Genomic DNA, 14,245 nt, shown 5'->3' with positions numbered 1-14,245 from the left:
TTGTCCGCTGGTTTTTCCAAACTCTTGGATCGAAACCAATATGAAATGTAAGTGACTGTGTGAGTGTGTCTTGATCTTTCATTGCCCAGTGTGTTAATTATCTCTTCCTTTTCAGATTTGTCTTTTATCATTTTTTTTACATCATTAAAATGTGGTTGTAATGTCTTTTATGTAACTTTTATCAGCCATTATGGCCATGTTATCTTCCCTATAAAGGCAATAAATGATTTAATTTATAGGTTAATTTATGAACAACTCATTGACTTGGCTTTGCTGATAATGCTGATAATACTTGCAGTTATGAGCAGCTTCGTTCCCTGAGATGTTAAAGTTACACAAGGACAGGAGCATCTGAGCTCCTGCAGTGTTATTTTGGCTGTGATTCTTGTGGTTCACCTGTAATTATCAAGCAGTCATCATTTCAACACCACTGAGGTTCCCTTTTAATACTTTACCTTGTATTTGAACTTGAAAGGAAGAGAATGAATGAGCTTACTGTTAGCGTCGACTTGGCTTGGTCTATATAATTCATACCACCGACTCACGTACCTATCCAGTTGCAGGTGTGACAATCAGCAGCATTCATGGCACTGCTTATGGTAACAGAGTGATGGTGATATTCTGTGTCAGAGCTTGGCTTTTAATGATTTAATTATTTTGCATTCAGCCTGTGAAAACATGACTCTGACACTGAAGCTCTTCTGGATTCCTCTGCCAAGTCTGGAGCTATTGTTTATATTATGGTGCAATATCTTTGCCTGGCACTGACAGCCGTGGCCTGAGGTCATTATCATCATGGCGAGATGACAGCGCCTCTCCACTAATTGCTTCCGTTTTGCTCTACTCCTACAGTGCTGCTCGACTCCTCCTCATCACTCCTCTTCTCGCTGCTATTGGCTCAGCTGCCTGTGTTTACTTCTGCCACTCCAGTACCACACCGGCGGCCCACTGACATGGATAAACTGTCCAATCAGACCAAAAAGCTATTGAAGCTCACCCAAGAACTGCTGGTAAGTGAATATGATGCTGTGGTGATGAGAACCAATCTCAGCCACTCATTGGAGGAGAGGCTAATGAGGCTTTGGCCATCCTGTGCTAATTGAGTTGTGAGTGTGAGGGTGGATGGTGATGTTCGTCATTGCACCACAGCTTCGATAGATATTTCTCTCATTGGATTTTGGTGTTAGTGTTGCGTTGCAGTTTAGGTACAGTAACCCCCAAGCCACTCTAACTTTGAAAGATGCAGTGTAATGGAAACACTATTATGCTACTGTCTGCATAATTAGGTTTGCTCAGGACTTGACTTAAGCTGCTTTCATTGATGACAGACTGGCCTGAGTCCATCTGCATGCTCAGATCAGGGCAGCAAAGGCCTCAGGGGAGATTTGACTGGGTGATCTCACTTTTAATCCAGCCTGGACTCCAAAGGGAGGGGAGGTCTGACTCAGCAACCTCCTGGTCTGTCTGATCACCTGACTGGCAGCAGTGGCACAGAGACTGGATGCCAGGTCAGAACCTTTACCCAGTCCAGCGAACGTGCAATAGAAATTAAAATCAAGGCACATGGAATGAAGGACAATTAACACCTATTTATAGAGATGGGCAAGGAAGAGACATGACATAAAGTGAAAGACAAACAAAACAAGTTCTAGGAATCAGTTTAATAAATCCAGTGAACATAAATGTTGAATTACATGTTAATACTGAACCTACATCCAACAAAGGCCGAAATGCCAAGCATGCCATCTGCAAAATGACAGCAGAGTGTCTGACGTGCCTGTTTACATAGAAACATGTTTATGTTCTGTGGCTAGACTGCGGAAGTGTGGATATAGCTGAAGACGTTTTTTTCCCTCTATGAAATCTGAATCACTCGCATGTACAATGCCGACAATGCTCGACCAAAATCTTACTTTGTTGACAGGCGAGTGGGTACGAAAATCAGATTTGAGACATAGCTGGTGATTGTATATCAACACTGTTTTAACAGGCGAAAGAAAAAACTGGATCATATCTCTGGATCTTTGGTTACACATGACTGATCTGGATTCTATTTTTGCATTATGCAAATCTTTAAGCTCTTTTGTTCAGGAGATAATAATCAAAAATAGCACCACACTCTCTCTAGTTTTAGCCAGAAGATACTGTTCAGAAAGTGTATGTGTGTGTGGTGTGTGTGTGTGTGTGTGTGTGTGTGTGTGTGTGTGTTTGTTGCTATAAAACAATGCTACAGGACATTGTGTAGCAGTCGTCTAACCTGGGGTCCAGATGTGATGAAACAGCTTCATCAAAGGGTGCTGGGGACAGTATTAGAAGGTCTTCAGAAACATGGAAGATTCATTTTAAATGTATTTTTCCTTATTGTGTGGAATTTCACTAAAATGAGGACAAAGTTAGGAAAGATAAATAGAATGGGAATCCATGGAAAGTCCCTGCAAAAAAAGCAATGAAACTGATGCTTTAAAGGAAGAAAAGTCAGTTTGTGTAAACACAGGCCTATATAAGTTTTCAGACGCGCCTGTGTATCTGTGTGAGTGAGTCTGTGTGTGTTTTCATGCATACTATATTGGTGCAAATGTGTCTGCATACATTTGTGTGTATTCGTTTTTGTGGCAGAGTGTGTGCGCACACTGAGGGTTCTGTAAATAGCCATGGTTGTGTAGGTGCAGTGTTTAGTGTTTTGCTTTCGGTCGCCACAGCAAAGTGACTTGATAAAAATCAAAAAGATTTATCACATTCCAGTATTTGCATTCAGGAAGAAAAAAGCTGGATGCTTCATTCTGTCAGGTGAGGTCATAATCTGCGATGGAGAGAGCAAGAAAAGGGAGGATAAGAGGGAGAATTAAAGGCTGAGAAAGATGGAGCAAAAACCACAAGAGATGAAGAGATCAGAGGGCCAACTAGATGACAAACCAGAGGTGTATGTATGTGCATGCATGCACATGTGCACGTGATGTTGCATGTGCTTGTGCACCTGGTATGAGACAGAGGGAGAGAGAGAGAGAGAGAGAGAGAAAGAGAGAGAGAGAGAGAGAGGAGAGATGCAGAGAGAGGGAAGTAAGGGATGGAGGAGGAAAAAAGCAACAGAGACAAAACATTTCACCACAAACATAAGTGAGCTCTTACAAAGGGCTGATGAAGAGACACGAGAGACAAAGCAGCACATTCAGCTAAAAAAAAACATCGGCACAAACAACTGGAAGCAAATAGCAGATCAAGGAAAACAGCATAACAGGTTGAGGAAACACTAAGTACACACAACCTGTTGATACAAATCATTTCTCTGTACTCATCATCCTGATGTTGTTATGTTCCTCTGCTGATTGGAAATGACGCATGCCCGTCAGTCACCGTCATCTCTGTTTATCTCCATTCATTAGTGACTCAGGTCAACATCTTAAATACTAAATTGTACTATGAATGAGCCCAGCTGCCTTTGTAAAGCAGAAGTCCGTAGACCTGGATGAGGTTGTTTAACCCCCCCTGCTGGCCACAAGGGGGGCTGCATCTACTGTCTGGACGTAGTTTACAGCACAACTCAAGCTGGGCAGCAGCACTGCGTCATTCCATCTTTTTATAGCTGTGACCCTGGAGTTTCCCTTCAGTCCTGTGTTGTCTGTCCCACTTGGAGCTTTCTTAGTCACTGCATATGTTGTTATCCTCGCTCCCTGTAGAAAACATCCTGTGGGTTCAGGTCATTTTCTCTTATTGTTGACATTTGGGGAGGCTGAATGTGGGTGAACTCACACTGACCTGAACCAACCACACTCCCCGCAGTGAAAGCTACTGTCTCTAAGCACTGAAAACAGTCATCCAACCGAGGTGCTGTACTAATACTTTCCTCATGTCGCCGTGACTTGTCTCGGGATGAGTAAAATTGCGCCGTTGCAAATTACTAATGAGCTGCTCTGTGTCTCATTTTCTGTTTCAGAAGGAGCCTGCATTTAAGTCAGACGTGGAGCCCCACAGGTTCAGGTCTCTGCCAGAAATGAGCAACAGATCAGCCAATGACCTCAACAATCTTGAGGTAATGCTCCGATCCGTGTGTGTGTATGTGTGTGCGTGTGTGTCTGAAGGAAGAGCTGCTGGTCTGTTTCTCTCCAAACAGTTACATCTTGCCACACCCATGCTAAGTCTCTAAAGTATGTCTGTGTTGTTTCCAGCTGAAGCCCACACTCTCTCAGCTGCACGCTGACCTGAAGCTGTATGAGCACCACTTTGAGTGGCTGAACAAGGTTTCAAAGAAGCACCATCACTCCGCAATGCCCAAACTGGTGGAGATGATCAAAGAAATGAAATCACTCATCAACCTGCTGCACGGCCAGGTAAAGGGCTCCGTTTCTTTTCTTCATTCTCAGTTGTCTTGACGGTTTAATACTGAATTGCTCCAAGTGAGTTTTAGCAGTAAAGGATTTGTCATGTTTCTACAGCAGCTTGCAATCACCTTTCAATCAGCCCACAGTAAACTAATAATTCATTGTCTTCCCATCCACAGATGGTGAGAGTGGAAGCACCAAGGCTGACCCCAGCGACCCCTTCTCTCCCCCCTCACCTCCCCTATCAGTTTGATGTCATGCAGTCCAGTCATGAGCTTCTTCAACACTTCAAGCTCTTTTGTGATTGGGCATACAGAGCATTCATCAGCCTCAAACCAAAAGTCACTGCAGTACAATGATGATCCACAAACCATTTGGCTGCAGAGCAATGAGGATACGTTGAATCCCGCCTCAGCCATGTCAGTGTGCACTTCAGTCAATAGCATCCCTTAATAGGCCAAAACGTCAACCAAGTGACATGTGTGTTGAAGAATGTGTGTTTCCATCAGAGCCAATGAGGATGCACTGAACTGCAGCCAGTTACGACCATCAAGATTCCCCATTAAAGCAAACAGCCAGTTTAACTATGATGATCATGTATGTCATGATTCCCCAAACATTCTCCTAAAGGCCTTGTTCATGACCATGTTATTTATGTATTTATTTATTTATTGACTGTTAGTAATTTATTTAATTTTATTTATTTGACGTTGTAATGTGTCACTCTCATCCTAATTTCTGTATTACCGTGAATTTATTTGCCCACATCTCTGTAATCTTTCTTTTTGTCGTGTGTCTCACTGATCCTCAAGACAAACACAGTAGCACTTCCTGAACCTATAGCTCTGATAATTATTTTTTGTTTAAAACTAATTTAATTTTGCATATGTGTATTTCGTCAGCAGATAATTCTTCCAGTAGATGTAGCATACATTTTGGATAACCAAAGTTGTCACTACCGCTCACTTACTGTGCCCTTAAAGTAAACATTTTAGAAGATTTAATTTCATCTTCTAACAAAGTAAAATGTGTCACACATTAACATATCAAGTGGTGGCCTATCAAATTGTTTTGATTTGTAAATGTCAGGATGCTAGTCAAAGTTTCTATTTTTGATGCCTTTTTTTTTGGCGTTCTGCATGAGGAGGCATATTTAATGTTGTGGTAAACTTGTATGAATGTGCCCTGTTGCTGAGCACTGATGGACCTGATTAGATTCTTTGCACAAACTTGTTAGGATTAGCCTCTTGGATGAGTGAGTCGGCTGATTTTGATCGTGCGCTTTGGGGTAGAAAAGTTTTTTTAGCTTTGTTTTTAAGTTAAACACTCAAAGCCTTAAAATACTATGTATTGTGACACAATGTTCTGTACAGGCATGCATAAATTTACAAGAATGTAAATGGTTGTATACAGTGCTTTGTTTATTATGTTGTTTTCTACAATATAATGTAGATTACTTTACCAATTTTATCACTATAATGTCCATTCCTATTCTAGTATTTGTTACAGTATTGACTATTTATTTAAGTAAACTTGGTGGAACTATTTATTTTGTGCTGTAGCGGAGCAAGACTCCGATCTTTTTGTACTTTTTATACAGTTTTTATTCCTAATTACGTTTATTATATCATTGTGTTTAAATTATTGTTGTACCATCAAGTTGCCTCTTCCACACACTGATTGGCCTCAATGTGAAATACGTGCCTTGGTGAAATAAATTCTTAAGAATGTGCACAATGGATCTGAGTAAATCTTTGACATGCATGGTCCACAGAACCTGCAGTGAGAACTGTGACAGATGGACGTGACCGCGGCAGTAACGTAAAAATACTACGTTACCCAGAAGTCTGTGCGCCATTACACTGTAAAGGGAAATATGCAAAAGGAAGAGCGCTTTGTAAATTATATCTGAAGCTCTTGAGGTGTAGAGACACCACTGATAGGTGTTTTTATTTCAGATTTGTATGTTATAAAATATTTGTTTGAAACGAGGTTCAAAAACGTCAATCTGTCTGTTGGAGCTCCGGACCAATGGCAGTGTCTCGTCTACTGTAGCGACCGGCCAATCGCTGCCTCCGTTCTTAGGAGGAGGCATCGGGCGGAGAACTGCTGTTAGTTTGCGCTGTGTTTATTGTTAAGGTTGTGTGGATCAGCACTGCGGAACCGACCCGGTTTTATTTTCATAATATCAACAATAAAGCTTTAACGATGAGTTAAAGATGCGAGGTGAGTACTGCTGCGGCCAGTAGCCAAACAAGTCGGCTTTCAACCATCTTATGAAGCTATTCCGCATTGACGGAGGCTAGATTAGCTTTAAAACGCAGGCCACTAACTGTTTATGTTCTTACTGTAAAAAACTCATATTTGTGGTTATTGCTTTTTGGTTTGCACAGGCGACAGAAAACATTGGGATGCGCTTATGATGCACCTTATTATGTAGCTTAGTTGTGTGTGTGTGTGTGTGTGTGTGTGTGTGTGCGCGCGCGTGTGTGTGTGTTTTGCTGGTGAGCACCGCACTGCGGGGACGGATAGAAGCGGACTGACGACCAGAGGAAAGACAGCAGGGAGGGGGCGACCAGCTTCAGACAGGAGGGGGGAGGGAGGGAGGAAGGGAGGAATTTAAAGGGGACACGCTCACCAGGAGTTAGCAAGTTAATATAATACTGTATTTATTTCCATTTCACTTTATGTCAGACCCCTCCTGAGCTGTCTACTTGGGATGACAGCCGGCGTTTCCAGTGGCTGACGGGGAAGGAATTTATCAAACACACAGAAAAACATGAGTGAAGGAAAGGTGAAAGAAGAAACCATGACTCCGCACCAGAACTGATCTCGCACCAGTTTCCTTTGGAATACACGCCTCGTCTACCGCCAATGGCTAACTCTGTGGCCTTAGTGGTCCAAGCAGAACTTTTGCCACCTCAGTCCGCCGCCTCGCTCTCGCCCTTCCCGTCCCTGCTCGGCTCAGGAGAGGACGGTGAGGACGAGGGGGAGAGGGGGGAGCTGGAGGAGGGAGACAAGGGGGTCGTAGAAGGTGGAGAGGAGGTGGTTCTGGACATGGTGACGTCATCCGTGCCGGGCGCAGCCCAGCAGCCCAAGCAGTCGGACCATCCCTTCCAGTGTCTGGACTGTGGCAAGAGCTTCAGGTGGTCGTCCAGGCTGACGCACCACCAGCGGAGCCACAATAATGAGAGACCCTACAGGTGCAACCTCTGCCCCAAGGCCTTCAAGGGCTCCTCTGCTCTGCTCTACCACCAACGGTATACCTTGACAATACTGTAACCTAAAACTCAAGAACTTTTGTAATGAAGAAAAAAAATAGCGCTTTACCAGCCACATACTGTACACTTGTTATATAATAAAAATAATAAATAAAATTCCTCATCTATGCTGATCTGATCAGGTCTATATATATTGGAAATAGAGGAAGGTGCTTAGAATCACAGTATTTTTGTGGTCAGTGATTAAATAATGAGGAGAGTGATCAACTATGAAACTGTGAATAGTGAATAGGATTGATGCTACATTTGTAGTTTGGTGTAATTTGAGTAATTGACAAAAACAAGGTGATCAAATCAAATATCTGAAGCAAAGACTGGAATTACTTATATATAATAATTTGTTCAGCCTGTCCAAATGCAGGTTAACAGTTAACTGAAGATGGCAAATCATTAACCTAAAATCAATAATACATATATTTGATGAATGCAGGTAGACTTGTTCCAGTCTATAAAAGTGTATCACAGAAGAAAATATCGTCATTTCTATCTATGTACATTATGTGTCACACTTAATGATTGTGCATAATTAATTGAGCCATCCTCCTTAATAGTTGATTTTCCTTTGCAGGTCTCACTCAGGGGAGAAGCCTTACAAATGTCAGGATTGTGGCAAAGCCTTCAAACGCTCTTCTCTGCTCCAGGTGAAATGTCAAACAGTCATTTTATACACAAGAAAAAGACAAGCTTAATTTTCGAGGGGGGATTTTACATTTCTGTCTCTACCTGTCTATCTCCAGGTCCATCAGAGTGTCCACACTGGAGTGCGAACCTTCTTGTGTCCCTATTGCCCCCTTACCTTTAAATGGAGTTCCCACTACCAGTATCACCTGCGCCAGCACACTGGAGAATGCCCATATCCCTGTGACACTTGCCCCAAGGCCTTCAAGAACTCAAGCAGTCTGCGGCGGCACAAGAATGTCCACCTTGGTCTCAAGCCTTACACCTGCTCGGTGTGTAACAAGTCCTTTACTCAGTCCACCAACCTAAGGCAGCACATGAGGATACATACAGGCGAGAGGCCATACATCTGTGGCGAGTGTGGACGCAGCTTCACACATTCATCAAACCTGGCCCTGCACAAGAACTCTCACTCCAACCTCAATGCAGGAGGGAAGGAGGGAAAGAGAGGAGTGGACGCAAGGGACGCAATTGTAGAGGTGGTGGTTGGGGCAGAGGAAATGACGTCATCCATGTTGACGGACATGGTGGGGTTTGTGAGCCAGGACGGAACTGATGGAGTTGGGGTGGGGATGGAAGAAGTGTTCCTCTCAACCACCTCGTCCAGCCAGAATCCAGGCCTACTCCCTCATCTCACCCTCACTCCCTCTGGGGAGGGCGTGTGTGCATCCAGGGCCATCGGGACAGAGGTTCACCTGAGCACTGACACCGGGGCCAGTGTTCTGCTCTACAGCTGTGGCAGCTGCAGCCACACCTTTGGCACACAAACAGACCTGGAGGAGCACCAGGCCATCCACATGGCTCCAGAGGAGCATGGGGCCGGTGGGGAGGCGGGGCCCGGGGCAGGGATGGAGGTTGGGGATGGGCTTGTGGGAGCTGGACACCTGCTGGCTGACTTTGAGGAGGTGGTGGAGACTACCACAGTGGTTGAAAATGGACACACGACAGAGGTGCTCCTTGGACTGACAGAGGTAGCAGATAACAGCAACGAAGTAAGTGATGGGATCGAATGGATGAATTCGAGAAGAGAAAAATAAAACCCCTTCACATTTAATTAAAAGGGAAAACAATTAAGTGAATTGCAGTATCTAGACGGTGTAATGGGAGTTTTATATAGCCTGGTTTCAGATCTCTGAATCACCTCCTACATCTCTTGATCTCATTTTTAAATGGGTGCAGTATGGTGCCCATTCATGGTCATTTACCCTGCTTAGCCTGACCAACCATAGGTTAGGAGGCAGGATTAGGAATGAGGACTTGCTATCCCCCAAGCAACATTCATGAAAAATACATGCAGAAAAATGGCAATGATTGTGGATGAGATCAAACACATAAAGAAATTCTAACCTGATTAGATTCCCCCAAAAAATCACCAGCTCACGTATATGTTAAGTTCAGTTAAGAGACTATAGTGACACAAAATGGCTCTGCAGTCTGACTATTGGTCCAAGTTGACAGTTCACACAGCCAAAATAGTATAAATGTAATAAATACAATTTAAAAAATCAGTCTATAAAGTCTATGAGTTCAAACTGCAGATATGCGTTGTTGATATGTGTTGCTTCCTTTGGTTTGCCATCAGAATGTTGGCGCCACCCAGGCTCAGTTTGACCTGCTGCAGAGCTTCACCGAGGTGACTCAGAGCTCTGAGACCGTTCAGCCAGAGGCCAGAACCACATGGGCAGGGCTGTCATGTGGCTACTGCAACAAGACCTTCAAGACCAGTGGAGGCCTCAATAGACATGTGTCACTGGTGAGCATGACTGTTACAATTGTTCCTCCACTATCTCTGCTGTACAGAATAACCATTTTACAGTAACCTTTTTATTCTGTGCATCCCTTTTGTCTGTCCAGATTCACTCTCTTTCATCACAGTCCCGCTCGCAGTTCAGCTGCTCCGCCTGCGACCGCTCCTTTCCCCTGCTCTCCTCACTCCTCACCCACCAGCACTCCCACACCCCTGAGCAGCGTCTCCTGGCTGAGGCAGAGGCTGAGATCGTGTGTCCTCCATCCCTTTCCCTGTCTCTCCCTTTGCCCTCCTCTCCCAGCCAGGCTGACAAGCTCCAGGAGGGCCAGAGGGAGATCCATGTCAACATCATCACCGTCAGCGAGGAGCAGGAGGAGCAGCCAGCCAAACCGGCCAAAGCCCCCAAAAAGACAGGAGCCAGCAAGAGCATTCTTGCCGGAGGTAAAGGCATTTTGATAACAGAAAAGATGCATGGAGATTAATATTTAAAATGATTAATAATACTTATTTAGGTAAGCCTATATACTTTCCTCGTGTACAGGTGATTCTATTAATGCAAGAACAGCTATGCTGTATGCAGAATCAAAGTGGTTGTCATAAGACATTTATGGCAACCAGGGAAGTTGATCTTTCTTTGTCCTTTAGAAATGTTAATGCTTGAGACATTGCTTTCTTCACTGTGATAATTATTGCAGTGGTTTTCCACAACTGTGAGACTGTTTCACACACTGTCACACAGACAGGCCATACCGCTGTTCAGAGTGTGGAAAAGCCTTCAAAGGTTCATCGGGGCTAAAGTACCACATGAGGGATCACACTGGGGAAAGGCCATACCGCTGCACTGAGTGTGGAAAGAGCTTCAAAAGGTCGTCACTACTTTCAATCCACCAGAGGGTAAGGCTCACTCTACTGTGGTGATAAATCCTCGCACAAGCTACATTCCAAGTGAGGGATCCATGATTTGGGAGCCGAACTCTGTGATTTAGTCATAGTGGAACTGCACATTTCTCTAGTTTACTGGGGTTGTGGCTCTCCAGTATAGTACACACCCCTGCAGATGAATGCAGTCTACAAAAGACAAATCCAAATGGCAATAAAAAATAAATAAAAAATAAACTCTCTTTGTGGCTGCATTTAATGTTCTCTGTGCTGCCTGCCACTCTTCGGCTGCATGTAGTTCATATTGGAAATCTTAAATAAAGAGTTCAAGTTTCAAAGCATTCTTCATGAATTGCACATACACACACGCGCACACACACAAACACAAACTCATTTGTATTAACAAATGTTAAAGTAACCCAAACACAGTGTGCAGCAATAGTGTTAATATAATTTATAATTTAGATTTTATTTTTTTAAAATTGGAGAGTGCTTAAATCTTGAAACATGATCCCAAAAATCGAACAATCTTTTTTTAAATGTACACTCTACCCAGGTACACACTGGCGTGCGGGCATTCCAATGTCCTCACTGCCCTCTCACTTTCAAGTGGAGCTCTCACTACCAGTACCATTTGCGGCAGCACACGGGTGAGAGGCCTTATGTGTGTAAGGAGTGCGGCAAGTCGTTCAAGAACACCAGCTGTCTGCGTCGACACAGTCAGATGCACTCTGGACTGCGGCCTCATACCTGCGCCATCTGCTCAAAGTCTTTCTCCCAAACATCGAACCTCAAGCAGGTCAGTGCTGCCTGATTCAGCTGCGAGCTCATGCAGATTCTTAGCCATTTGTATTGAAGAGATTTGTCTTATCTCAACTGTTTTCCCCATTTCTCCTCCCTCTTCCCTTCTTGTTATTTCTCTGAGAGCAGCACGAGCGCACCCATTCTGGCGAGAGACCCTTTCAGTGCACGCACTGCAATAAGAGCTTTACACACTCCTCCAACCTTCAGCTCCACCTGCGAACTCACTCCTCACGCAAGGATTTCAAATGCCCATACTGCTCAAAGGAGTTTGTCATGCACTCTTACTTGCAGAGGCACATCCGTACCCATGGCAGTGGTGTCCCCCTGCCCTGCCCTGGCGGTGGAGGTAAAGACGGTGTGGCTGTTAAAGCCAGTCTCGGAGGAGTAACAACCACCACAACCCTGTTCAACCCCATTACCCTGGAAACCTCAGGAAACAACAGCAGCTTGATTGTGTCCCAACCAGCACTTAATATTCCCCCCAACACGTCCCAGAACTACTTTATGATTCAGACAGCCAGCGGCCTGCAGCTCATTCCTCTGTCATCCCCTACACCCGCCCCTCCACCACCACCTCCACCTCCTCCACCTCCGTCCCAGCCCCAAAACTTCCTCCTCTTGCAGTGCCCTTCCAATAACGGCAGCCAGTCCAGTTTGATTCTTGTTCCCACAACAAACAACCCTCCACCAGCTCCGGAGCCTCAGACTCTGCCTGTACTCCAGACAATCCAAGCACTCTCACCCGTCCTAAACCAAACACAGACTCAGATACCCCAATATCCAGCTGTATCACAGCAACAACAGCAGACCAGGATCATTATCACCAACAACAATAACAATGCAAACACTCCTGTCGCCACGACAACGCACACCCTGTCAACTAACTCCCTACTGACTAAGCCCATATTAGGGAAAAGCACACGGACGGCACGCAGCAGACGGGGACGCAAACCAAAAGCTGTTCTTCAGAAGTCTGCGACGGCTCCTGTGAGTCAAACCACAGCTGGAGCACAAAGCGCCACAGAGACTACAGCTGCTAACACTAGCACAGGGTCATCACCGTCACCTGCAGCCACTGTTTCCTTGTCAGCATGTTGCACTCCTATCTCAACATTCTCATCCTCCACCTCTGCAGTCCCCACAGTGGACACCTCAGGGCCCCCATCATCTGTTACCGTGGCTACACCAGCCACCACAGTAGCCACAGCATCGGTTTCCACTCCGATCCCTGCTACTCTGGAAAGGACACCTCATACCACTGTTGGGCAAATGAGGACACGGGAGACCGTGACGGGGAAACAGTTTGTGTTATGTTTTGATAATGAAGAACAGGCGAAGGCGGGGATGAATATTGAGGAGGGTGGGGAGTCATATGTGTTGCAGTTTGAAGGGGATTCATCAGCTGAGGCAGTCGATGGGGGAATGGGTGGAGAGGGAAAGTCGCTTGTGCTTCAGTTTAAGACAGATGGGCAAGGTGAAGGAGGGAAGGGGGGGGATAAGGGAGGGATGATGTCACTTCTGCACAACTGGGGTGGAGAAAAGCACGGTGTGAGACATACAGGAGAGGAGAGCAACCAGGGAGAGTCCTATGTCCTTCACTTCCACACTGAGGCACAGGACAGTGGTCCATCTAGCGCCACCTTCAGCCAAGGGCAAAACAACGGCCTGCAGCTCTCCTGCACACCTACCCGAGGTTTGGTCCCCCTTGATGGGCAGGAGATGGTGTTTGAACTGGGGGGTGAGAGCAAAATGGAGCAAGAAACCGAGGAGGGTATGCAGATGATAGCCCTGATAGACAGCGAAGGGGCAATGATGGGAGAAGACGGGGCAGGGTGCAACGCTGCAAGTGGCAGGGTTACCGAGGGTGGAGGAGCCATGGAAAATATATTTCAGCTGGAAAACGGAGAGGAAATTGTCATAATTGAGGTCAGCACCAGCAGCCTAAGGGAAGGGGGACTAGAGAGAGGAGGGGACGGGGACATCTCACAAAGTACCGAGGTCAAATATGAGACTGTAGCTGCAGAGGTACATGAGAAGTCTGTAAAGGAACACAACTCTGCAGCCAGTCCAGAGGTACAGACATCCACCGAGGATACAATGAGGAATGGACCTACATCTCATTCTGACGAGATGCAGTTCTCTGACTAAAACCTGTGTGAGAGGGAGGGAGAGAGAGAGAGAGAGAGAGAGCATGATTGCCTCATGATTTGTGAGCTTTGCATTTTAGCACTTTAGTCAGTTTAAGTTCTCTTGGAACTGGGAGAGAACATTCAGTTAGACGAGTACTGTGTTGTAATGCCATGGTGCCACATTCTAGAAATGTTATACATTCAAACAGGCGATACATGGACTTCAGATTATTCCTACAAATATCAGTGCAAACGACACTGCCACTGGCAGTTTGTTCAGTAAGTAAATACGTTTGTGAATACATGTTGTAAATTCCCTTTCTTCTCAATATTATTAACAAATAGTAAGTAATTATGAATAAATCCATTTTGTTTTACCTTTTGTCATTTGCTTTTTTTTAAACTCCTTTT

At 45.0% G+C, this 14,245-nt stretch overlaps 2 protein-coding genes across 2 annotated transcripts in view; both read left to right on the top strand.

Moving 5' to 3' along the window:
- Window positions 1-6,046, top strand: part of il11a (interleukin 11a) — a 6,406-nt gene extending 360 nt beyond the window's left edge. The window contains exons 1-5 of the mRNA XM_035642916.2: window positions 1-47; window positions 853-1,010; window positions 3,932-4,027; window positions 4,164-4,325; window positions 4,496-6,046. The exon at window positions 1-47 is cut by the window's left edge and continues 360 nt beyond it. Of these exons, the coding sequence (XP_035498809.1) occupies window positions 41-47; window positions 853-1,010; window positions 3,932-4,027; window positions 4,164-4,325; window positions 4,496-4,675 (603 nt within the window). The 5' untranslated portion in view covers window positions 1-40 and the 3' untranslated portion in view covers window positions 4,676-6,046. The remainder of the gene's footprint in view (window positions 48-852; window positions 1,011-3,931; window positions 4,028-4,163; window positions 4,326-4,495) is intronic.
- A 337-nt stretch (window positions 6,047-6,383) lies between these two features.
- Window positions 6,384-14,211, top strand: znf628 (zinc finger protein 628). Its single transcript, XM_035641121.2, has 9 exons — window positions 6,384-6,542; window positions 7,011-7,576; window positions 8,166-8,238; window positions 8,335-9,267; window positions 9,858-10,028; window positions 10,130-10,463; window positions 10,762-10,916; window positions 11,458-11,700; window positions 11,832-14,211. The coding sequence occupies exons 2-9, from the start codon at window positions 7,191-7,193 to the stop codon at window positions 13,851-13,853; spliced, it is 4,317 nt and encodes a 1,438-aa protein (XP_035497014.1). The 5' UTR covers window positions 6,384-6,542; window positions 7,011-7,190; the 3' UTR covers window positions 13,854-14,211.
- The last annotated feature ends 34 nt before the right edge of the window (window positions 14,212-14,245 follow it).

The sequence above is a fragment of the Scophthalmus maximus genome, chromosome 1 (genome assembly GCF_022379125.1).
Source record: "Scophthalmus maximus strain ysfricsl-2021 chromosome 1, ASM2237912v1, whole genome shotgun sequence".
In the NCBI taxonomy this organism is placed as follows: Eukaryota; Metazoa; Chordata; class Actinopteri; order Pleuronectiformes; family Scophthalmidae; genus Scophthalmus; species Scophthalmus maximus.
This window is presented reverse-complemented; position numbering and strand designations above follow the sequence as displayed.

Bases quoted from the DNA above. Each gene is read 5' to 3' on its own strand.
- znf628 (XM_035641121.2), top strand. From the start codon at position 7,191: ATGGCTAACTCTGTGGCCTTAGTGGTCCAAGCAGAACTTTTGCCACCT. The intron at 10,029-10,129 runs GTGAGCATGACT...TTGTCTGTCCAG, and splicing joins TCAATAGACATGTGTCACTG to ATTCACTCTCTTTCATCACA. The intron at 11,701-11,831 runs GTCAGTGCTGCC...CTCTGAGAGCAG, and splicing joins AAACATCGAACCTCAAGCAG to CACGAGCGCACCCATTCTGG.